Source organism: Caretta caretta, chromosome 4 (assembly GCF_965140235.1).
Source record: "Caretta caretta isolate rCarCar2 chromosome 4, rCarCar1.hap1, whole genome shotgun sequence".
Classification (NCBI taxonomy): Eukaryota; Metazoa; Chordata; order Testudines; family Cheloniidae; genus Caretta; species Caretta caretta.
The window spans coordinates 101,484,855-101,511,369 of NC_134209.1; the positions used below are offsets into that span (position 1 = coordinate 101,484,855).

General features: G+C 43.8%; 1 protein-coding gene across 3 annotated transcripts in view; it reads left to right on the forward strand.

Moving 5' to 3' along the window:
- SCFD2 (sec1 family domain containing 2) overlaps nt 1-24,244 on the forward strand; it is a 317,624-nt gene extending 293,380 nt beyond the window's left edge. The window contains exons 8-9 of one of the 3 annotated variants that reach the window (XM_048848286.2): nt 16,338-16,418; nt 22,434-24,244. In XM_048848286.2, the coding sequence (XP_048704243.2) occupies nt 16,338-16,418; nt 22,434-22,526 (174 nt within the window). In that variant the 3' untranslated portion in view covers nt 22,527-24,244. Of the gene's footprint in view, nt 1-16,337; nt 16,458-22,433 lie in introns of all 3 variants that reach the window. The other 2 variants (XM_048848285.2, XM_048848287.2) reach the window with 2 other exon arrangements.
- The last annotated feature ends 2,271 nt before the right edge of the window (nt 24,245-26,515 follow it).

The following is a 26,515-nucleotide window of genomic DNA, read 5'->3' on the forward strand; positions in this document are numbered from 1 at the left end:
CTACAGCTTACATCGGATGCATCCGATGAAGTGAGCTGTAGCTCACGAAAGCTTATGCTCAAAAGTTGTTGTGTTAAATACAGACAAATAGAAATGTCAGAGTTGAGTGTAAGACCTCAGAAGCTCTGCCAAAAATGCTTTGTACTTGCTATCAGTTTATAAGAGGATTCTTGTTGTGTTAGTTTAGAGTAAATTATTGTCAGCCACAAAGTGTAACATGCCTTTATTTTTTTGCCCTATTTTCATGTCTCTGCCCCACAATTGGATCTACATTTACAAAAGAGCCAGCAGCCCATTTAGGTGCCTAAATGAAGTGGCCAGATTTTCAAAAGTGCTTAGCACCCAGCAGCTTCCACTGTACTAGGATCCCTGATAGAAATCTCACATTGGTACCTTCTTTGTATTTTGTCAAATCTGTAGTGAAAGTGTTCTTAAAATGACCATGTTCTGAGTCATCATCTGAGACTCCTATAACATGAAATATATGGCAGAATGTGGGTAAAACAGAACAGGAGACATACAATTCTCCCCAAGGAGTTCAGTCACAAATCTAATTAACGCATTATTTTTTGAACGAGCATCATCAGCATGGAAGCATGTCCTCTGGAATGGTGGCTGAAGCATGAAGGGGCATACGAATGTTTAGCATATCTGGCACGTAAATACCTTGCAACACCAGCTACAAAAGTGCCATGCGAATGCCTGTTTTCACTTTCAAGTGACATTGTAAATAAGAAGCAGGCAGCATTATCTCCCGTAAATGTAAACAAACTTGTTTGTCTTGGCGACTGGCTGAACAAGAAGTAGGACTGAGTGGACTTATAGGCTCTAAAGTTTTACATTGTTTTGTTTTTGAGTGCAGTTATGAAACAAAGAATCTACATTTGTAAGTTACACTTTCACGATAAAGAGATTGCACTATAGTACTTGTATGAGGTGAATTGAAAAATACTATTTTTTATTTATCATTTTTACAGTACAAATATTTGTAATAAAAATAATAATATAAAGTGAGCACTGTACGCTTTGTATTTTGTGTTGTAATAGAAATCAATATATTTGAAAATGTAGAAAAACATCCAAAAATATTTAATAAATTTAAATTGGTATTCTATTGTTTAACAGTGCAATTAATCATGATTAATTTTTTTAATCACGATTCATTTTTTTGAGTTTATCGTGTGAGTTAACTTTAATTAATCAAGAGCCCTAGTATAAAGATACACTGTCAGGGTTGGCAGCCCTAAAAACTGACCCACAGTTCTTTGCCTCTGGAAGATCTTTCCACACCTGTGTGATGTCTGAAAAACAATCCGTGCTGTAATTCCAAGAAAGAAAGAAAGAGAACAGACATTCCACTATCAAAGTGTATAAACGAGCTGATGCACACATGATGTTTGAAATGACTGGTTTTATTTACTGGAGATTTCCCTGTAATTCACACCTGCATTTATTTGATTTTATTTGCTTGGGTTTTGTTTGGTTTTTTTTTTTGAAGCAGGAACAATCATTAGTTTTTCTAAAAACATACGTGTGGTCTCCAGAAAGTATAACATTCAGATAGAGCCATTTTCAACATTGACCAATTGTTAGGTCTACCCAATTGTTGTTGTTATTACACTAGCACCTATATGCCATCTAAGTCGGGGTCCCATGGTGCTAGGTGCTGTACAGTCATATACCAAAATCGGTCTCTTCTCCAGAGAGTGGATGATCTCAGACCACACTCCTGCAGCTGGACCTGTGCAGGCAAACCCTGAAGCAGAGAGCCCCATTGCTCCATGCTGACATAAATGGTGAATTCCCATGGATTGCTTAAGGCAAGATGTAACTTGTTGAGGGGGCACTAACTAATGGGATTAGGGAGGGAAAAGAGTGGGGGGTGGGGAAAAGGACTGAGTGAAATCCTTGAGAAACGGCAGGAAAGGGAGGGAGTTATGGGCACAGCCAGTGACTGAGCTGTAAGTTGACATCTCCTGAAATATGTTTTTTCTGAAAAATGTGAGACACTAAAAGAGATTTGTAATCATACATGTGTTCACTCTCTCCGTAGCTGTCATGAATCATTCTCTGTTGTTCTGCCAAGGGTCTCTTCTGTCGGTTGCTCTGGACATTTTTCATCTGTCTGCTCAATGTTTTAAGAACCAGTACCCAGCCACCAGTTAGTCTTTCAAAATGCATTGTATCAACAAAGCTCTCTTGGTGCCAGAATCACCCATGTCAGTAGGGCAAGCAGTTGCTTTGACTCCAAGATATTGTTGTTAGTTACACAACACCAAGATATGCCTGGCATTTTACAGGCAAATAAGACGGTGTAATCAATATGGTCCCCAGCATGACTCACTGAGTGCTGTTACAGTTCAGCATTTATGGTATCACACTTTCTCCCATGATAACAAATTATGATGTCACAAACACTTTACTGAGACATCACTGAATGAAGCAAGTGAATTATAAAGGAGAGAGCTTTTTATGTGCACCCAGATATGGGGACCGGCTATGATGAGTAAGGAAATATTTCTATACATGTTTCAGAGTAGCAGCTGTGTTAGTCTGTATTCGGAAAAAGAAAAGGAGTACTAGTGGCACCTTAGAGACTAACCAATTTATATGAGCATAAGCTTTCGTGAGCTACAGCAGGGGATGTTGAAATGCCTATAGTTACCCCTTAATGCCATGGCTCATGAAGCCATACACAGGCAGCCTGGACAGTAGTCAGGAGCAGTTCAACTACAGGCTGAGCAAGTGCAGAATGGTGGTAGAATGTGCATTTGGATTTTTAAAGGCGCACTGGCGCAGTTTACTGACTCACTTAGACCTCAGCGAAACCAATATTCCCACTGTTATTACTGCTTGCTGTGCGCTCCACAATATCTGTGAGAGTAAGGGGGAGATGTTTATGGCGGGGTGGCAGGTTGAGGCAAATCGCCTGGCTGCTGGTTACGCGCAGCCAGACACCAGGGCAGTTAGAAGAGCACAGGAGGGCGCGGTACGCATCAGAGAAGCTTTGAAAACCAGTTTCATGACTCGACAGGCTACGGTGTGAAAGTTCTGATTGTTTCTCCTTGATGAAACCCCCCGCCCCTTGGCTCACTCTACTTCCCTGTAAGCTAACCACCCTCCCCTCCTCCCTTTGATCACTGCTTATGGAGGCAATAAAGTCATTGTTGCTTCACATTCATGCATTCTTTATTCATTCATCACACAAATAGGGGGATGACTACCAAGGTAGCCCAGAAGGGGTGGTGGAGGAGGGAAGGAAAATGCCACACAGCACTTTAAAAGTTTACAACTTTAAAATTTATTGAATGCCAGCCTTCTGGTTTTTGGGCAATCCTCTTTGGTAGAGTGCCTGGTTGGCTGGAGGCCCCCACACTGCGTTCTTGGGCATCTGGGTGAGGAGGCTATGGAACTTGGGGAGGAGGGTGATTGGTTACACAGGGGCTGTAGCGGCAGTCTGTGCTCCAGCTGCCTTTGCTGCAGCTCAACCATACACTGGAGCATATTGGTTTGATCCTCCAGCAGCCTCAGCATTGAATCCTGCCTCCTCTCATAAGTATGCATAAGTAGGGGCATAGCGAGCAGATCGAGGGACGTGATCGTTCCCCTCTATTCGACATTGGTGAGGCCTCATCTGGAGTACTGTGTCCAGTTTTGGGCCCCACACTACAAGAAGGATGTGGATAAATTGGAGAGAGTCCAGCGAAGGGCAACAAAAATGATTAGGGGTCTGGAACACATGAGTTATGAGGAGAGGCTGAGGGAGCTGGGACTGTTTAGCCTGCAGAAGAGAAGAATGAGGGGGGATTTGATAGCTGCTTTCAACTACCTGAAAGGGGGTTCCAAAGAGGATGGCTCTAGACTGTTCTCAATGGTAGCAGATGACAGAACGAGGAGTAATGGTCTCAAGCTGCAGTGGGGGAGGTTTAGATTGGATATTAGGAAAAACTTTTTCACTAAGAGGGTGGTGAAACACTGGAATGCGTTACCTAGGGAGATGGTAGAATCTCCTTCCTTAGAGGTTCTTAAGGTCAGGCTTGACAAAGCCCTGGCTGGGATGATTTAACTGGGAATTGGTCCTGCTTCGAGCAGGGGGTTGGACTAGATGACCTTCTGGGGTCCCTTCCAACCCTTATATTCTATGATTCTATGATTCTATGATTCTCTCATCACGCTGCCGCCACATTTGAGCTTCAGCCCTGTCTTCAGCCCACCACTTACTCTCTTCAGCCCGCCACTTACTTTTTTCAGCCCACCACCTCTCCTCCCGGTCATTTTGTGCTTTCCTGCACTCTGACATTATTTGCCTCCACGCATTCGTCTGTGCTCTGTCAGTGTGGGAGGACAGCAAGAGCTCAGAGAACATTTCATCATGAGTGCGTTTTTTTTTCTTTCTAATCTTCACTAGCCTCTGGGAAGGAGAAGATCCTGTGATCATTGAAACACATGCAGCTAGTGGAGAAAAAAAAAAAGGGACAGCGGTATTTAAAAAGACACATTTTATAAAACAATGGCTACACTCTTTCAGGGTAAACCTTGCTGTTAACATTACATACATAGCACATGTGCTTTCGTTACAAGGTCGCATTTTGCCTCCCCCCACCGCGTGGCTACCCCCTCAACCCTCCCCCCTCCCCGTGGCTAACAGCGGAGAACATTTCTGTTCAGCCGCAGGCAAACAGCCCAGCAGGAACGGGCACCTCTGAGTGTCCCCTGAAGAAAAGCACCCTATTTCAACCAGGTGACCATGAATGATATCTCTCTCTCCTGAGGATAACACAGAGAGATAAAGAACGGATGCTGTTTGAACGCCAGCAAACATACACTGCAATGCTTTGTTGTACAATGATTCCCGAGTACATGCTACTGGCCTGGAGTGGTAAAGTGTCCTACCATGGAGGACGTAATAAGGCTGCCTTCCCCAGAAACCTTTTGCAAAGGCTTTGGGAGTACATCCAGGAGAAAATGCCAGGGCAAATTAATCCTTTCACATGCTTGCTTTTAAACCATGTATAGTATTTTAAAATACAGAGAGGTCCCTTCTCTGCCTGCCGGGTCCAGGAGGCAGCCTTGGGTGGGTTCGGGGGGTACTGGCTCCAGGTCCAGGATAAGAAACAGTTCCTGGCTGTCAGGAAAACCGGTTTCTCCGCTTGCTTGCTGTGAGCTATCTGCAACCTCATCATCATCATCATCATCTTCGTCCCCAAAACCTGCTTCCGTGTTGTCTCCATCTCCATTGAAGGAGTCAAACAACACGGCTGGGGTAGTGGTGGCTGAACCCCCTAAAATGGCATGCAGCTCATCATAGAAGTGGCGTGTTTGGGGCTCTGCCCCGGAGCGGCCGTTCGCCTCTCTGGTTTTCTGGTAGGCTTGCGTCAGCTCCTTAAGTTTCACAGAGCACTGCTTCGGGTCCCTCTTCTGGCCTCTGTCCTTCATGCCCTGGGAGATTTTGATAAAGGTTTTGGCATTTCAAAAACTGGAACGGAGTTCTGATAGCACGGATTCCTCTCCCCATACAGCGATCAGATCCCATACCTCCCGTTCAGTCCATGCTGGAGCTCTTTTGCGATTCTGGGACTCCATCAGGGTCACCTCTGCTGATAAGCTCTGCATGGTCACCTGCAGCTTGCCACGCTGGCCAAACAGGAAATGAGATTCAAAAGTTCGCGGTTCTTTTCCTGTCTACCTAGCCAGTGCATCTGAGTTGAGAGTGCTGTCCAGAGCGGTCACAATAATAATTGGTCCTGCTTCGAGCAGGGGGTTGGACTAGATGACCTTTTGGGGTCCCTTCCAACCCTTATATTCTATGATTCTATGATTCAATGGAGTACTCTGAGATAGCTCCCGGAGGCCAATACCGTCGAATTGTGTCCACAGTACCCCAAATTTGACCTGGCAAGGCCGATTTAAGCGCTAATCCACTTGTCAGTGGTGGAGTAAGGAAATCGATTTTAAGAGCCCTTTAAGTCGAAAAAAAGGGCTTCATCGTGTGGACAGGTGCAGGTTTACATCGATTTAACGCTGCTAAATTCGACCTAAAGTCCTAGTGTAGACCAGGGCTAAGGTGCCACTAGTACACCTTTTCTTTTTATTTCTATACATGTTAGTTAAAACATAATTTTAACAAAATCCAGTCTTCTAAAATTTACTTGACTGTGTCATGGTTCTTAAAAAGTTCCCGTAGATGAATAAACTAAATTACCTATCAGCGTATCATTGGTCAATATAATTACCAGGCTAACCCTCCAGTCTCCTGATTGCACTCCTGTCAAACAGAAGGGCGCCACTTTCACAAAGTGTGGAAAAAGAAGAAAGAGGCAAGGATATGTGAAAAGAAGATCTTGCCACTTTTCTCTGTCTTCTCTCACTTTTATCTCCTTTCTTCGATTTCTGTCTCCTCTGCTTTTCTTTTTCTACCTTGCTATATTGGAGTCATTCTAGGCTTTTAAGTTTTCTTTTTATGGTCTTTCAGCAACATACACTTACCACCTTAAATGCCTCTAACTCTGCTAGTAATATAAAGCAAATATAAATGTATAACAGATGTGCAGGTATGAATATTTCATGGACACAAAACTGTCATCACGTCCCTCACATTTTCTCCTCTGCATGTTGTTTAGACCTTTGGCTGGTTGGCAGGGTGCTGCATTACAGTGTGAGAGATTCTGAGCCAGCCAGTGATCTGTATTCATCACATAGGAGATGTTTCACAGATTTCCCCCTTTTTGCATGACTATCACGTTTCGTGATGATTTCACAAGCAGCCTTAAATTTGTTGTCCCTTAAATGTGTGACAACTCAAACAAATCAAACAAGTGAAGTTTGATCATTAAATTTAAATTGGCTGAGTTGTTATGTGTTAAGAGTCCAGCCAAAAGCAGCCTCTCCTAGCCCGTGTCCAGTAGAGTACATCACCCTCCTGGACTATACAGCCACGCTCGAAGGGACTAGTTCTTCATTCAGTTCACGTCTTCCTAGGACAATTACTTTCCATAGACCTTGCTTTCTCAATTGCGTCTTTTAAGAACATAACATCTGGGGACATGCCAAGCATGCTGGATGACTCAACAGTAGTCAGTCAGGGAAGGATCCAACCACATATTACCACGCTCAGTGTATCCCCTTGCCTGGCTGAATGATATTTGTTCAGCCAGAGAAGATTAAAGATGCCACTCACCCAATACTTGTGTCTCTGGCTGACATGTCTGTTCTGGAGCTCAGCCAAGGAGACAGGGAAGGGCTCCTTTGTGTCCAGGATTCCTCCTTTTCTAGTGGTACTCCAGACCAAATGGTGATTTAAAGAGGACCCATTTCATTTATATCAATTGCCTTATACAACAGTGCTTGGCTACCTCCCTACTTCATTCATGGGCAGGAGAGATTCCCCTCATAAATAGATGCTGTCTTTATTCTAATTGTACTCCCAAGGCCTGGAACTTGGGAATATCTTCCCAGAGAACTTTGCAAGTGGGTTACTCCTATGGGCTGTGTGGCCCCAGTGAGGTGTTTAAAGACTGGTATGAGGGAGTGTAGGTGGAAAAAGCTCAATTCCATACATTCTCTTAACTGCCAAACCACTCCACAACTTCCTACAGAGGAGCTTTTCCCTTTTAGCCATTCAGGGTGGGTTTTTCTCTCCATTGCATTGACAATCCCACATCACTGTCTGCCTCTGCTCTTGTTCTGCCCAGAAGGCTTACAGATAGTCTTTTCAGAATTGAGCTCCTCCTGCATCTTTTTTTCCTATTAGGGATATTCAGAAATGTTTTCCCTCCCTCCATCTCATGAGTCACAGCTTTCAAGGGGAGGTCCTATCCCTAGTGCCCAGCCCAGTTACTCAGCTGGGTGTTGAGCATCTTTTTGGGAAAAGGAGGGAGAGGCTTTTTCCTAGACCAAAGGACAGTGGCTGGAGTAGCCTCCATGATGTTAGAGGCCCCCTGTCTGAATGGTCATGGGGAATGTCTGGGGGATCTGTGCTGTGATGTATCCTCCAGCCCATCCCTGCCCCCTCTGTGGACAGCTGCACACAGGGATCCCCTTTGGTGCACACAGGGATCCCCATCCCTTTACCTCTGTGCTGCACTGAAAGAAAAGCCTTATATCCCAAGGCTATTAGATAGACAGAATAACAGGTTTGTTTTGCAACAGAGGCCTGCCCTATACCACTACAGCCACCTTTTCTGCATTTATATTTCTTGGTGTTAAATTATTGCCTCTGAGAGTTGCTTTTTTTTCAGCAGTTGATTCAAAGAACTTTGTATCCTGCCAGAGCATGAGGTCTGTTCTCATTTGAATAGTAATGGTGTGTTGTGTAAAACTATTTAATTTATTAATGATATTTTCTTATCTTGGTATGTTGTTTGGTATAATAGCTGCTGTTTATGGGTAGGTATGTAATCAGGGTCAATAACTTCAGTTTAATCAGTTCTTAATGGCACTTCATTTGTGCTCATTCTGTATGAGGAACCATGTCATTGGACACAATAAAATGGCTCTTGGCTTACACATATCCCAAAATATCTCTTAGGGGGCCTGCCTCATATGTTTTATATCAACAGAAAATGGGCATGCATGATAACTGTCAGCCTTCTGTTTTTCCTGACCAGAGGCTCAGCTATTCAGATATCCAGATCCCAAATTAACTCTTCCACCATGCTAGCTGATGCATAATTATCAGTGCAAGCCAAGGTATTGGGCCAGATCCTCAGCTGAAGTTCATTGGAGTCAATGGAGCCGCACTGATTCACACTGGTTGACTATCTGATGACTAATACTGTATAGCTCAATTAAGAAGAAAAAATAACAAATTATTAGAAATGCTTATATAGAGAAGTGGGTAAAATGTTTATAATTAAAATTCATTTAATGGAAAATCACCTGATAGATGGATGTTTTGCAAAGCTGATAAGTGATTTTACTTAGTCTTAAATTTTCGGACAAAATTCAATGCAAACTTTTTTTAAAATTTTCAGGTGATTATGACACATTTCCATTTTACTTTTTCCATTTTGATCTGGGTTGGTTGGTTGTGATGGTCACAGAAGTGATCTATTAGGTCTAGTTTCCTGGTTGCCTGAGCTGTGACCCTTCTGGGTTAGACAAGTCATTTTAACTGATTTTTCTCAGAGGAAATGTCTGCATTTTTGTGACCTCTAAATTAGTAAAAACAAACCTGTCAACTGAGCCACTTCCTGCTGCAGTTGGGAACCTGCTTTGCCTCCCCATTTCATGTGGTCCGTACAGTGTTGTCGAGGGGCATTGGCCCTGCCTGATGATCCCCAAAACACACCAAAGGGAAAGCACTCCAACCACTAAAGTCCCTAGGAGAAAATACCAGGACTGGCGATTGTAGGGACAAAGGTCCTCATGACCAGCTAGGTTCAGATAAGTATCCAAACTCCAAGATTCCTCCTTCACTAGATTTATTTGTTAGCTTGGCTATGTTGATGTAGTTTTACAATGTGTTTTTATATGAAGTCTGGCTATATTGAAGCTGATTCACTCCGCATCTTTATCTGTGGTTTGGTTACATTAATGCTGGGATTTTCATGTTTATTTTATTCTCCTTGTAGTTATAGTATATTAGTCTTAGGAGTATTGGGTACACTATAGAATCCTGGTGGCACATAGGCTGGCTTCTCTGATGCCATGCTATATCAATAATGCCAGCAACCATAACCATCATGCTTGCAGTGTCAATCTCTCTTTTCATACTTTATCTGCCCAAACTTGTGGTGTAAAGTTATATGTCTGGTCCATGGTGTCTGCAAGACATGGGCTGGATGTGTGTTCCTGCGCTACTTCTGGAGGTGGAGCCAAAGAAAAGGTGTCCCTGGCCACGTCTGTCACCATCTCACCAAATATGTGTCTCGGCATGTGCCTCTGAATGGAGACTTTCTGTGCGGGACCTTGTCTTCTCTCCACCAACCTAAATTACCAAAGATGGTTGCCATGGTAATTTCTAATGATTTTTAGACTGGGGCAAAATTTCTAAATCAAGATGTTTTGAAGTGATAGGTGATTTACAAAACATTTTGGGGTCACTAACAATTCATATTAAAAATGAGATTTTGAGGACTTGAAAACCTTGTGAAACAAACTGGTGAAAAGTGTGTGCTATTTTGGAAAAGGAAAAAAATCTCCAATTTTAACTAGGCATTGTTTGCAGAAGCATGACAGAATGTGTGTTGCTTTTTGTTACAGTTCACTTTTATTCTTCTTCTGTAACACAGGGTTGAGTTGTGTTTAGCCACATGGAGCTAGCCTCTTCAAAAGAGAGAGCCTTCGGGGGTTGTATTATCAAATGGAAATATGTTGGCAGAAACCCACATTCTTAACACAGCCAAATATTTTGTACCCAAAGTATTGTCCTCCTCCAAAACACTTGTGCATAGCATAATAAAATTACAAGTTCCAAACCCTTTTCATGGCAACTTTAATTTAATTTAGAGCTTGCATGCCTAATTTAGAGCTTGCATGGTTGGTATTTTTTAATATGCATTTCTGGAATTTGTGGTTTGAATTTCAGTTTTCTGAAAAATAATACATTTTATATATGAACCATGTGTTTGGATAGAGGCTTATTTTGACTGATGGAAATGATTTGTCAAATATTTTCTCCCTTTCTGTACCCATGAAAGGTTACGTTAGGTAACCTTATAATAAGTTTCCAGATTTATACGTACATGTTTACGATGAGTTTCTTAGTCACTTGGTAAAGTCCTTGAGGACATTCTGAGGCGAATATCTAAGTTTAAATTCTTCAAATCTAACTCTTTGATCACCACCTTTGTTCTGGGTGGCAGCTAAAATAACATTAGGAAGTGGGAAGCAGCCACGTAAAGTTTGTTCACAGCTAGCCTCTGGACTGACATCTTAAAGCTAATAGTTCTTATACTGCATAAGAGTACCCTAGCCCAAGCACTTTGGCCAACATTCATGTTTACCATCTTTGTGAACAATTGCTCATCTTTGTGAACAGAACCCCCTGCCCTGAGTCCCCTCCCACAGTCCACGCCCACACCACCTCCCGCACCCCAAGCTCTAGCCCTGAGCCAACACCCAACACCCAAACTCCCTCCCTCCATTGATAAGTATAACTCTTTAGTTAACCAGAATTTTTGACTAACTAGCACCCCTGTTCCCCCAATATGCTGGATAACAAAGTTTTTCCTGTATATGGTAATATATGTAAACACATTTGATTCATTAAAAAATCATTGGCCTGATTCTCAGTCTGCTGAGCACACACAACTCCCTTTGACCTCAGTGGGACATGTGAATATGCCACACCTGAATATCATTCCAGTGATTTTTAACCTGCCAGCATCTCTTTAATTTTCTATCCAACTTCCATAGAAACCAGCATTTTAAAAAATCATTTCTGAGTTTCCTCCTAGTCCTTCAATACTCTGTCTTGACCAGTTGTCAAGGTTCCTTCCCCACTCTGAACTCTAGGGTGCAGATGTGGGGACCTGCATGAAAACCTCCTAAGCTTACTTTTACCAGCTTAGGTTAAAACTTCCCCAAGATACAAACTATTTTACCCTTGGACTTCCACTGCCACCACCAAACTTTATCTGGGTTCCTGAAAAAACGTAGTTTGGAAACGTCTTTCCCCCCAGAATTCTCCCAACCCTTGCACCCCACTTCCTGGGGAAAGTTTGGTAAAAATCCTCACCAATTTGCGTAGGTGACCACAGACCCAAACTCTTGGATCTTAGAACAATGAAAAAGCATTCAATTTCCTTACACAAAGACTTTTAATAGAAGTAAAAAAGAATCATCTCTGTAAAATCAGGATGGTAAATACCTTACAGGGTAATTAGATTCAAAACAGAGAATCCCTTTAGGCAAAACCTTAAGTTACAAAAAAGACATGCAGACAGGAATATTCATTCTATTCAGCACAGCTATTTTCTCAGCCATTTAAAGGAATCATAATCTAACACATACTTAGCTAGATTACTTACTAAATTCTAAGACTCCATTCCTGTTCTGTTCCTGGCAAAAGCATCATACAGACAGACACAGACCCTTTGTTTTTCTCCCTCCTCCCAGCTTTTGAAAGTATCTTGTCTCCTCATTGGTCATTTTGGTCAGGTGCCAGCGAGATTACCTTTAGCATCTTAACCCTTTACAGGTGAGAGGATTTTTCCTCTGGCCAGGAGGGATTTTAAAGCGGTTTACCCTTCCCTTTATATTTATGACACGCCCCCCAAATCTCAGCTAGGGTGAAACGCTGGTTGGGATTTCTTCCTGGAGTTCTAGGAAAAAACAGAGTTAATAAGACACATGCACCTCTAAATATACTACCAAGTACATAAAGACTAACAATATTTTCCACATCTCAAGGACAATTTTAACCAGTTGATTCTGGGAAACTTTCATGGGAGAGTGCATCTTTTTTAGAAGTTCCTGAGATGTGTTGGATGTCGAAATCAAAATCTTGGAGAGCTAAACTCCACTGAATAAGTTTTTTGTTATTTCCCATGGCGGTATGAAGCCACTGTAGCGCAGCATGGTCGGTTTGCAGGTGGAAACGCCGTCCCCAAATATATGGGCGTAGCTTTTCCAGAGCGTAGACAATGGCGTAACATTCTTTTTCACTGACTGACCAGTTGCTTTCCCTCTCAGACAGTTTTTTGCTGAGAAACACTACAGGGTGGAATTCTTGATCCGGTCCTTCCTGCATTAAAACTGCTCCCACACCACGCTCGGACACATCTGTGGTTACTAGGAACGGTTTGTCAAAGTGTGGGGCCCTTAGTACAGGGTCAGACATGAGTGTCGCTTTAAGCTGGTTAAAGGCCTTCTGACACTCTTCGGTCCACTGAACGGCATTTGGCTGTTTCTTTTTGGTTAGGTCTGTCAATGGGGCGGCAATTTGGCTGTATTGCGGTACAAATGGTCTGTAATAACCGGCCAAGCCTAAGAAGGATTGAACCTGTTTCTTTGACTTTGGGACAGGCCACTTTTGGATAGCATCCACTTTGGCCTGTAGGGGGCTGATAGTTCCTTGACCCACCTGGTGTCCAAGGTAAGTCACTCTGTTTAGGCCTATTTGACATTTCTTAGCTTTAACAGTTAGTCCTGCCTCCCTTATGCACTCAAGGACTTTTTGTAGATGTTCCAGGTGTTCTGCCCCAAGAATCCGAAAATATGGCCACATCATCAAGGTAGGCGACTGCATATTCTCCTAATCCTGCTAGGAGATCATCTACAAGTCTTTGGAAGGTGGCGGATGCATTTCGCAGCCCGAAAGGGAGTACATTAAATTCATACAGCCCAACGTGTGTGGTGAAGGCTGACCTTTCCTTGGCGGATTCATCTAGCGGTACCTGCCAGTACCCCTTGGTTAAGTCCAAGGTAGAGATGAACTGAGCCCAAGCCAGTTTCTCTAATAGTTCATCTGTGCGTGGCATTGGATAGTTGTCTCGGTGAGTTACAGCATTTAGCTTACAGTAGTCCACGCAAAAATGTATCTTCCCATCTGGTTTGGGAACTAGAACCACTGGAGATGCCCACGTACTTCCAGAGGGATGGATTACACCCATCTGTAACATATCCTGGATCTCCCGTTCTATAGCAGTTTTAGCTTGAGGAGACACCCGGTAAGGTTGGACTTTAATTGGGTGAGCATTACCTGTGTCAGTGGAGTGGTATGCCCGTTCAGTCAGTCCTGGGGTGGCTGAGAACGTCGGCGCGTAGTTAGTGCACAGCTCCTTGATCTGCAGTCACTGCATACGCCCAAGGGTCATGGAGAGGTTCACCTCTTCCACACCACCAGCACATTTCCCTTCGTAGTAGACACCTTCCGGCCACTCAGCGTCGTCTCCTCCCTGGGCTGTAAACTGACAAACCTTTAATTCTCTGGAATAAAAGGGCTTTAGAGAATTAATATGGTAAACCTTAGGCTTTTGGTTGGAGGTGGGAAATGCTATGAGATAATTAACAGCTCCCAGGCGCTCCTGGACCGTGAATGGCCCTTCCCACGATGCTTCCATTTTATGGGCCTGGAGCACCTTTAAGACCATGACCTGGTCCCCTACTTTGAAGGAACGCTCTCTGGCATGTTTCTCATACCAGGCTTTTTGCTCTTTTTGAGCATCCTGTAAGTTTTCTTTAGCAAGGGCTAAAGAGGTTCGGAAGGTGTTTGTAGGTTGGTTACAAAGTCCAGAATGTTAGTTCCTGGAGAAGGTGTAAATCCCTCCCATTGCTGCTTCACCAACTGTAATGGCCCCTTAACCTCACGGCCATATACAAGTTCAAATGGTGAAAACCCTAAACTGGGATGTGGTACAGCTCTGTAGGCAAAGAGCAACTGCTGCAACACTAGGTCCCAATCACTGGAGTGCTCATTTACGAATTTACATATCATGGCCCCCAAAATTCCATTAAACTTCTCCACCATGCCATTTGTTTGATGGTGGTAAGGAGTGGCAACCAAGTGATTTACCCCATGAGCTTCCCAGAGGGTTTTCCATAGTTCCTGCCAGGAAATTAGTCCCTGCATCTGTGAGGATGTCGGAGGACCAACCTACCCTGGCAAAAATGTCTGCTAGTGCCTGGCACACACTTTTAGCCCTGGTGTTGCTTAGAGCTACTGCTTCCGGCTATCAGGTGGCAAAATCCATGAAAGTCAGTATGTACTGCTTTCCTCTAGGTGTCTTTTTCGGAAAAGGACCCAGAATATCCACAGGTACTCTCTGAAATGGAACTTCAATGATGGGGAGTGGCTGGAGAGGGGCTTTGACCTGGTCTTGGGGTTTTCCCACTCTTTGGCATACTTCACAAGACCGGACATAGGTAGAAACATCCTTGCCCATTCCCTCCCAGTGAATAACCCCCCCAAACGGTCTTTGATCCTGTTCACCACAGCATGGCCACTAGGATGATCGTGGGCTAAGCTCAAGAGCTTGGCCCGGTATTTAGTGGGAACTACCAACTGTCTCTGAGAATGCCAGTCTTCCTGGTGTCCACCAGAAAGAGTTTCCTTGTATAAAAGTCCTTTTTCTACAACAAACCTGGATCGATTAGAAGAGCTGAGAGGCGGTGGGTTGCTCCATGCCGCTGTCCAAGCTCTCTGGAGGCTTTCATCTGCTTCCTGTTTGGTCTGGAATTGTTCCCTTGATGCTGGAGACATCAGTTCCTCATTGGCTTGTGGACCTATGCTTGGTCCCTCTGGAAGTGATGTAGGGGATGGGGCTGTTTCCGTTGACTGTGAACCGCTCTCCGCTGGGACATTATGTTGGGGTTCAGGCTCCGGCTGAGCCTCTTGTGTAGGGTTATGGGCTGCTGCCAGTTCAGGTTCGGTGGGGCCCTCTGGTGTTGAGGTTGCAAGTACTGGATTCAGTGCTGGCAATGGATCTGGTGCTGGTTGTTCCGCTGGTTCTGGTTCTGGGACTGGTTCTGTCTGGGTCTCTGGGACTGGATCCACTACTGCTGTTGCAGACATTGGCCTGGGGTCCAGGTCCATCTCCTCTGACCGGGTCCTGATAGAAGTTTCCGGAACAGAGCAAGGCGTCACGGCTTGTTTAGCCTGGCTGCGGGTGACCATTCCCACCCTCTTGGCCTGCTTCACATGATTGACCAAGTCTTCCCCCAAAAGCATGGGGATGGGATAATCATCATAGACTGCAAAAGTCCACGTTCCTGACCAGCCCTGGTACTGGACAGGCAACTTGGCTGTAGGCAAATTGAAAGAGTTGGACTTGAAGGGTTGAATCATCACTTGGATCTCTGGGTTGATTAAATTGGGGTCCACTAAGGAAGCATGGATAGCTGACACTTGTGCTCTGGTGTCCCTCCACGCTTCTTCCCGCCCACACTCACAGTTTCCCTCCGCTCCAAGGGTATCTGGGAGGTATCTGGGCCTGCGGATCTCTGGTGTGATTCCAGTGCAATGAATTGTAATCTGTTGGGGTTCTTGAGGCAGTTGGCCTTTACATGCCCCAGCTCGTTACATTTAAAACATCGTCCAGCTGATGGGTCACTGGGGCGAGGCAGGTTGCTGGAGAACGGGGTGGTGGGACGATAAGGTGTCTGGAGGGTTCTTTGGGAGGTAGGTGGGGCCTTGGGCGGCCCCCGGTAATAGGGTGTGGTCTGGGGTTGTCCGTTCTGGTCTCCGCTCTCAACTTTACAGGTGAGAGGATTTTTCCTCTGGCCAGGAGGAATTTTAAAGGGGTTTACCCTTCCCTTTATATTTATGACACCAGTCATAAATAGTCATTGCATTATGTTATTAATCGTATGCCCTACATGGCTTTGTAGTCAAGAGCACTTGTGTTTCAGAATAAATTGAAGCAATGTGAATAATGCTTTCTGTTGTTTTATAGGTGAGTCGTCCTCACCCCAGTGATCATCCTCTCCTGATCTTATATATGGTTGGTGGAGTGACAGTCTCTGAGGTCAGAATGGTGAGAGACCTAATATCAGCACACAAACCTGGTATTCAGGTACAAAACCTTAAGTACTGTGATTTCTGTCTGAGCCAGGACAAATTAAGAGTAACAAAGAAAATGCTTTTTATAGTGCTGAATACTGCCCAGGTACAGAACACGTACCATAACAAATAAATAAGGTTAATAATGGTGTCAGGTCTCTGTTGTGGAACATCTGCAGGCAAGCAGCTTTCAGATGCAAGTTATTTAAAGTTTGTTGTGTGCAGTAGATTCAGTGAGACCCAGATCATTCTATAGGACCTCAGAATTTGCACACGCAGTTTTCTGTGAATGAGCATTTGCTTGGGAATCTGCATACACAAATTGAACTGCAAGCAGCGATTCCACCAAGCGGAGCAGTAATGACTCTTCCCAAAATGTTCAGTTCTCCTCAGCCAGAAAGAAAATGGCTCGGATTAGGGGCCTCAGAGGTGGAAAGGGATGGTGTTAGAGACTTACATGTCAATGTCACAGGGTGATGCTGGCCCTTTAAGAGGGAAAAGGCCCGTGCACCTGTGACTGCTCAGCTACCTCCTAACTGGGCTTAAAAGAGGGCACCTGGGCCACATGGGAGAGAGACCTAGTGAGGCAGAGCTGCCTGAGGAGGAAAGGAGAGTTCCTGGCAGCAGCGAGCTGTTACAGAGAGCCATGAGGTAGAGCAAAAGGTTGTTGGTGAGGACTGGCCAAAGCTGGGGAACCCCTGATGAATTAGAGGAGAGCTTGTGCAGAAGCCCCTAGGAAGAAGGGAAGGTAGGGGAAAGTAAGCCCAAAAGGAGTGTTGATCCTGGAGTGTGGATCCCTGGAGCAGGGGCAGGACTCACAGGCAGATTATGGCTGAATGGAACACTGTGGGAAGTCCTCTTATAGTGAGCCTGGGAAGGTCCTAGCTGCTTTGTGTGGACCTCAGATCCCAGGACGTTTTCTGTAAGAGTTTATTCCAACCTCCTAGGTTAAAATGTCCCCCCTCCCACCTGCAGTTCAGTGTGCTGTGCTCAAGTTGACAAAAACCTGGCTGCCATCCTATCCCTCAGAGTAAAAACCCCCGTCTCAAAGAGTTTACAGATGAATAAACAAGACAGACAAAGACTATAAGCAACCACACAGGCAACCTGTCAAATAGTACTTCTGTTCCCTCCAGGTTTGTCTCTCCAAATCAACTTCCCCCCATCTTTTGTCCACATGCCCCTGGCACCAAGGTGCCATTCATTGACCCTGTCCAGCCTCCAAAAGAACTTTGGACTCAGTCAGTTAAGGGGAAGGGAAGATTGTTGGCAAGCATCTGAAGGTCTGCTGCTCCTGGACACACTGACTGCCTCTGAGAGGCGGGGTAGCTCTGTGTGGTGGGATTTCCGAGGAGAGGGGATAAAAAGTCCATCTGACTGGTCCCTGCCCCTTTCATTCTCTGGCAGGCTCCTGGCTGCATTCACTGTCATTCCAGTGGAGTGGGGAGGGCAGGGGTTACTTCTGGCAGGGTCTAAGATACAGATAATTGTTAATTTGGAGGAAGGTGTATGGGAGCAGCTGGATTTCTCCTGGGTGGAGCAGGCACAGAGGGTGATCCTTATAGCTGCAAAAGAGATGCAAAGAAACACTCCATAACCAGCTGCCTGTGTCATTAAACAAGTCTTGTTCCAACAGCTAAATGTAAACTCTCTTGTTTTAATTCCTGCAGAATACAGCTCTGACTAATGAAAAGTCTGTAGCAAAATGGAGCCAACCAAGGCAGAGCAGCCTGATTGATAGCATGTTTTCCACAGTTTAACAGCATCTTTGAGTTGAGAACTCAATATTTTTATAAGATTAAAAGCCCTTTCCAAGAGCACTTTTTCATCTGATAATATGTTTCTCTCCAATTAGCTTCTCACTTGTCTCCTTAACACAGTGAGTCAAATTCTTTGCTATCCAGAACGGGGACTGAATTGTGACGTACTGATGGACAAGTTAATCCAGACTCTAAATGTTTTAATATAGCTTGAAAGATAAGCACAGAGTTAATGAGGGAGATGGTGTAAAACTATGCAAGAATTCTTTTGCCTAACTTTCTAAAAGGGATTGAGGTTTGACAGTGGTGACATGGAATCTGGTGCTGCTTTCCTTTTGTTGACCCTGGTGGCAGGTCACCCTTTGAGGCAGATTCCCAAAGAATTTAGAGTTGACGCAGCTTTTACTGCCCCTTGCCTTTGTGTAAAATTGTTACATTAGGGGCTAATGGGCTTTAGAGGAGAGTCCTGAGGGGGGTAAAAGGAAGAAAAGAAATGGTTGTTTGAGTCTCACATATAAAAGTGTCTGAGTTAGTTGGATTTACCTGGATTTCAGCTGTGAATATGCACCACCTGTTTGGGATTATTCTCTTTTCAAAGAGCCAGGCATTCATCTACCACAAGCCAGTGTTTAACAGAGCTGTTTTTGTGATGTTCAGGCGATCAGTTTCAGACATCAGGGCAAGATGAAAACATTGGCCTCCCTGTTCCATTCCACTTAAACAAAACACTGACATTTGCACTAATTATTGGCACTTCTTTTAAATCGGAGTTGCGCTGTGGATGTGAAAGTAAAGAATTTTATAAAACAACAACAGGCAACCTGTCCGCAGATCGGTTTCCCCACCAATTGCTCCAACAATTGTTTGGAGTTTAGGCAAATGAGAATTGAGTCTGGAGATTGGAAACATATGTTTTTATCCACATACGCAAATATATATTTTAGTGTAGATATGGGGACATTTGGTTCATCTCTTCTCATTGTGAGACACAAAAGAGAACAGTGTGTTTCAGGCATTATTTGTTTTCAGATGAAGCTGAATAGCTCTGCCTACTGCTTCCTTGCAGATACCACCCCATAGGTGTAATGAATTGGTACCTCTGAGGCATCTAAATTGGGAAGAGGCAGGAACAACTGAACTAACGAGAGGAGAATGACTTTTAAAAAAAATAAGAAACTAAAGAGGAGGAAAGAGGAAAAAGTGGATGTTTTAATCCCTTCCCTGTGTCACATCACTAACTACCCACAAATGTTTGAACACGTACCAGTACTGGTACATGTTCGCATACACACAGACTCCAGAGATCTGATCTACAGCAGAACATGGTGACATATGACAATCCCTGTGTCCTGCACCTTGTTTACTGTATGCCAATGAAACAATGACACAGATGAGAACAGAAATATAAAGACATGCCCAGTTTATAGAAACTCAGTTCCAGTGATTTACTTCTGCTGGCCCAGATTATTTCTGTGAGGTCTCACACATGCCTTACATGAAATGCTGTAAAACAGCATGGTTATTTATGAAGTACAGTTATCACCCCTGGCAACCATGATTATCATTTGGGTGTGACTGGTTTGTGTTCTTTAGCCGCTCTGAAATATTGGGTGAAATCCTGGCCCCACTGAACTCAAAGGAAGTTTTGCGCAGGGGATTTCACCCAGTGTTGTACTGCATTTTCATTAGTATTGCTGCTTGCATCATATTGTCTGAGCAATGTAGTCTGAAATGTCACAGCATGTGCATTCAGCCTCCTTGCAAGCCAGATATCTGGTGATGTCCAAGATTACCAGCTACCATCTCATGGGATGTTTGCATTGTGGGATGATTAATTTCCCAAATTAATTAGTTTCTGTTTCACAATTCTCTTCATTTTTTACACAAACCTTCTCCTCTCCTTCTCTTAGTTTACCGTGGTGCTACTCATTACATTGTAGTGGATCATGGAGTGACCCTCTGGCCACTTTATGGTGGCTGTCATGACAAAATGTAGCCCTCAATTAAAGTGCCACAGACAAGGACACAAATGTTAAGATGAGTAAGGATCTGCAAAGGAAATTTATCCTCCTAAAGAGACTTTCTTGGACATTTATTTTATGGGCAATTGTACAAAAGACTGGATCATCTGCTTTCCATAGAAACAGAGGGCCATATGCTGTCCTCCATCCACATCTGAAACCACTATTGATATCCATGTGCATGGAGGGAGACAGCAAGACTCTGTCTTAATGTCAGAATAAGTTACAATCATCGCTCTCATTTGTTTGTGTGGACTCATTTTATCAATTGCACATCTATCCTTCTAGTTTAGTGATATTATTATGAAGATGAAATTGCTTTTATCTGTGCGTGATGGTGGTGGTTTGGCCTGTATATTCATAGACAAAAAACATTAGTAATATGTCACCTCATATTTCTTAGATTTAAGCTGAGTACACAGGAAGAGGAGTGCACAGACTGTACCGTACTCTGATTCCTCCACAACATAACTAGGAAAGTAGCAGCCTTTGGCACCAGCGAATTATAGAGACGGCCTTAAGCAATGGGAAATAGAAGAGATAATCAGTGTCATTTTGCTGCAGTTTGTGTGGGAGAGCACAGGAGGTTGTTAGCACAAAAGAAAGTGTAGTAATTTAAGTCCAGATTCTTTTCGTTATTTAAAGCGAGGATGAAAGAAAGGGAAAGAATGTGAAGCAGGCATACGTGTAGTACTGCTGAGATCTGGGGCATTTGGTATTTAATATCTTTCTTTCTAAAATCACCTGCAATGTTTGAATATTCAGATAACGACACATTCATGCGTGTTGCTTTTTACCTCAGATGAAGTGTGTGCACAATTTGATCAATTACTAAAAGAAAATAGGTACATGCACACTCCATGTTGCTGGCATTTAAATTACAGTTGCCATAATTTATGCCTCCTCATTTTGGATTTTTCTAAATTAGATATCCTTAACCTTACATTGAGAAAGCGAGTTCATTCTTAAGTCTGGTACAACCCTCCCCTCCAGTTTGTCCTGTTCTTAATCTGTGGGCTTGATCTTACAAACACTGCTGAGAGTAGTGCTTGTTATACTCAGTAGTCCCATTGGCTCTAATGGTAGAAAAGCCCGACACTCCATTAGATCTGCAGGATTGAGAATTTAGTAGCTAATAAAATCTAGTTAGGGACCTATGGGAGAAAAAACATACATAAATATACGTTGTGTACAAAAATCCGTTTGTGATGGTCTGCTGCTTAAAGGATGAAAACAACAATTCTGCTCTGTGAAAAATATTAGTTTTTGAAGTGTTCCAATGCTGGATGTTGGCACTGATATGTGTAAAGAATTAAATATTCATCGATCCAGAGAGAGAGAGAGGCTGACTCTAAAGCCTGGTGGTTCGGGCGTTTGTCAGGTTGAAGTCCCTGCTCTGAATCAGGCAGAAAACAGGCTTCAATCTGGGTTTTCCACACCTCTGTCTCTGACTAGAAATTCCCTCCTTGACCTGAGAAACCTTCCCAATGAATATTGTGTCAGAACCAAGACATTTCTGCAAGACACTTTTGGTTTTGACAAAACAGTATTTTTCAATGGAAAAAAGATTTTATTAAAACTGTTTTGACCAGCTATAGTAATGGGTGATGCTGCCTTTCACTAGGATCATATTTTCTCCTTATGAAAAGAGTAACAACGATAATCCAAACTGTGTCTGTGCTTGAACCGCGATCCTGCTGGCTGGAACACCATGCTCCTTGTCTCAAGTGGCAAGTTTCTGACAGTTGACTGTATTTCATTGACTAGCCACAGCAGGCAGACAATGCTTTCTGTAATTTTCACCTCAGCGTAAACAAAGAAGAAACAGCTGCAATTTTGAGTCACTTGTTGACAAAATTCGGTGCTGTGGCAAGGGAAACTGCTGGTTGATCAACACAAGTGAACGCAATGGGAAACATAACAAATCACTGTGCTGCCCTAGTAGTGTGTGGGATGAATGAGCCAAACTACAAATGCATTAGGAGTGGGATAGTAATCACCATTGTGCTGCCACTGGTGGGTTCAACTATAATTATTAGCTGAGCAGGTGGTAGCATTGAACAAGCTGTAGGGCCACCTCACAGAGAGCGTAAGACGCCAGTGATTCCTCTGCCGTTCTGTAAATGAACGGTACGTGTTTAGAGACCTTGTTCTGATTGCAGACAAGATTAGTCTCCTGAATTGTATTTCTCTTATTTCTGTCTTCAGGTAATTGTGCTCTCCTCAACACTCCTGACACCACTTAACATTCCTGAGTTGTTGTTTGCAACAGACCATCTACAGCCAGACATAGGCCTCTGAAGAGTGCAGATCTGCAGAGAAGATAAGTGATTTGCCTTCACTGGAAATACCACCCTCTTGCCTGTCATCCTTTCTGATATTCTTCCAAAAATGAATTTGTCTAAAAACTAATTGTGGCTGTAACTGAAAACTGAGTCGAGTGATTTGATAGCTGGCTGCAAGGGAACTTGAATGGATTGTGGGGGAACACTTAAAAATCGTTCATTTGTTCAGTGACATCAAGCTGACACTCAGCTCCTCCCTGCTGAACGATTCTGCTAGCATGGGCCCTCCCCACCGCATTGCCCAGAGAACGTTGGCTGCCTGTAGTAGTTCCCCGGAAAGGGGGTAATTCTGGAACAGCTGCAAAGGGCCAGATTCTGCCACCTTACCTTCATGGAGTAGTACTTTACTACTATTCCCAAAGTGGGAATCCTTGTAGTGTAAAGTGGGAGTAAAGGTAGCAGAACCTAGGCCTGGTCTGTTTTGTCCCCCTGCAAAACACATGTGCCTTAGTTAGTGTTTAACTCCTTCTGCGCACTCTGTGACCCTAACCCCTGGGAGAGGCCATGAAGCACAGCACTGAACTGATCTGTCAGTAGTAGAATAGCTACAAGCCCACCAATGGCTTTACTGCTGATAGGGTAGAGGCGGAGGGAAGCATGGATGGAGAATCCCACCATAATCAAGATGGTGAGCCATTTACTGGCTTTCTCACAGGTCCCTGGTTTCCTCTCTTGTTTGCCTCAGTCATAGTCCCATGAGAAAAGTCACTTTCTTTGATGACATTCTCCTCTGCATGATTTTGCACAGGAGAACATGTGGGCTGAGATGATTGGATGTTTCACTTTATAAATCCTAGAGGAATGATTCTCTCAGACACATCAAATAAATAACATATTCCCATTTGCAAAAACATTAGGGTTCCAAAAGTAGAACACTCGTTTAAAGTTGTATTTCTGAATAACAAGGGTAGGAAGAGCTTTTGATTTTAATTTATGATTAGGCAACAGCCTTTAACAAGGCAAGCTGTCTGAGTTATGTAACTTCTATTTTTTTAATTTTGCTTTAATCTTTGGATGAGAAAAACATAAGTTCTTGAGGATTCCAACTGTGTTCAGCATTGAGGTTAATAAAAATGCAGCATAAAATAGTGGTGCCCCAAAGATGCCGCATATTGTCTCAGTTTGTTCATCCCAGGGATGCTAAGACTACATTCTACACTGGAAGATTATTTACAGTTACATTTTAAGGCCCTCTTTCTATATATACAGTGAAGTTCCCCCATTTTAGCATTCTTTATTATGCCCAGAGGCTAGGTTAAATAGAAACTAGTTCTTTAACTTTTGCTCACTAGCTAGTTTAAGTTCTGTTAAATGTAACCTTTTTTCTGAAAACCCTTCATTTTGTTTTTATGGTGCACTTTGGTGACCAGAAGGGAACAAAGGCCTGATTATAAAGGTTAGACTGAAGCATAGACAAAGTTGCCTTTATGAAAACAGATTTAGATGATGAATATGGAACTTTACGTTTCACTGTACTTGATAGGAAAGTAACGTATCAAACAAAACACATATGTAATGCTAAAAGCTTATGAAGTCTTTTTGACTGAGCAAGTTAGAGAAATGACAGCAAACAGCCTGTCTCTGTGGTTACATTTCTTCTTCTTCTGCACTGTTTACATTATCAGAATGTAGATGTTTTGGAAATTACTTAACAATAAAGCAAAGATTACAGAATCGGCTCATCTTCCTGGCTTTTTCATACACACCAACCCCTCATCTTATTAGATACATTTTGTTGCTCTTCCCCCACACCACCCCATCCCACACCACCCCCAACATAACCAGGCATAACAAAGGCAGGAGCACCTGGCACAGAGGACCCTCCACCCCTCAGGGAAGTGGTCACCAGTCCTAAGAAGCTGTTGCAACTGTGACAGTTTCTGTCTTCTTCCTCTCCCCACCCCCCTTAGCTGAACACTCTCAGACCCCTGACTTGGTAATCTGAGGACATGCTGCATGAGTTATTGGGTGGAGCAAACCAGTGAGGGTTGGGGTTTAAATAGACTTTGGTGTTGGAGGTTCCCACAGCTCCTGTGGTTCCACGGGTCCCTGTATAGGGGGGATGCCTAATCTTCTACACCCACCTTGGGGGAACCTTCATAGCCAGTTTGCCATGGTGGAATGCAACAGCAGGCTAGAGCAGTCAAGCAGCCAGGGGCTGAAAGGAGACAAAGATTATTGGCTGCTGTTCAAGGGCAACAAGGCAGACCTTGGGCCTTTGGGGATGATTTCTGGAAAGGAGGGTGGGGACTATGTCCCCTAGTTTGGGGGAGGAGGGCAAGGTGAGTGGTTTTTGGTTGTATTAGCAACAGAAGTTTTGAGGGAGGGTGAGATAGAGAGAGCTAAGGCAGAGAACCAGTTCCTATGTGGGGGTCAGTATGGGCACTGCATGCTGTGAACTTGCAGGAGGATGCTTGCTGTCCCAAAGTGAGGTCATGGCTAGCACCCAAATTTTCTGTAAAGGCCAAGCATATATCCAGGTGTCTGTTGCTTTTCCCTTGGTGGATTCTTTCTCGTCTTCCTCCAGCCACACACACACACAACAGGATTCAAGGGCCTTTTAGAGTTCCCTCCAGTCATCTGCAAACAGGAACAGCTCAGCAGATGCTGCTGCTTCATCAGGCAAACCTCATCTACATGGTACGAGACACGGCCGTTTTCTGCTGCAGTAGAGGATTGAATTTTGCATGTGGAGGTGTAGGATGCTGGCCAAAGAAATGGGGAGGTCAAAGGATATTATACAAGACTCGTTGCTTTTGGAAGGCTTCCCTATCTTAGCAGTTGTAGAAGTGGGTGGAAGGGAGAGGATCTTTGAAAATAAGAAAGCAGCGGTCTGGTTAGACGGTTGGTAATGCATCGTGTTCACCAGCATCTCTCATCCTCTTCCATTAGCCCCCCCACCACCCCTTTTGCCATACCAGCACCATGCCAGGAACCTGCTCCAATTTAGCATCAGGGAAAAGGTGGGATGCTTGCAACCTTCTAGCACCTGACCTGGTTTTGGCTTGTATATGGCACTTTGGCCAGTCTGACGTGGACATTACTCTTTTGGATGACAATGAGTTAGTTGACACGTCTGTGTTAAAGCTCAAATGAGACTAGATTACGTTATGGTCTGTGATCCTTCTGGCCAGGCTTGTATAATTGCACATTACTGCAGCAGATGTGGTGGGGAAGCAACTCCCCTATTGTAAGTGATAAGTGGAAGATAGTATAGCTTAGCTTGGCATTAGGTGGGGATGCCCTAGGTCAGGAGCGAAGTTGGGAGCCTGACTCCCAGGGGTGGCTTTTGATTACAGCACTTTCCTTCTGGTTGGCAGATTGGCTGCAGGCAAACAGTTTGTCCAGGTGACCACCAAGCAATGACTAGTAGCATCTTGGGGCAGGCTAGTCTTGCAGGTGACATTTTTGTAAGCAATTGGAAATTAATTTGGGGTAAATGGTTACTGTCTCCTGCTTGGGTGATAGAGAAGAAGAGAATTTTGATGTTTCAGGACAATGAAACCCAGTGCTATAAGCTCTTAGCGATTGGCCTAGGAAAACTGTAGCCCTTTTTAAGAAGGCAGAATGGTTGCTGGCTTATTGTCTAAGCCAGCTGGCTGGGTCTGCGGGGTAGTCTGTGGTTAGATCAGCCACAGCTACCTCTTTTCTCAAGAATTAGTCTGTGTTTCCCCATGATTATTATTGTGTGATAAAGTTGGGGCCTAGGTGCCATTCGTTCCAATCAGTATGTCTCAGCAGTCTAGTTCTCTATGTGAATAGAATGAAGTCAGAGGTTTGTGCCGATTTACTTTACCCAGTAATACACTGATCAAGTTCACTTCCATTCTTCAAGGCATCGTATTTATCGCTAAGCAAAACTGTAGTGCAGATTGTGCTAATACTGCCAGTTTCTAACAGAAGAGTTGAAAGTGGTAGAGGCTGGTGTTTAGCTCATATCTAAGT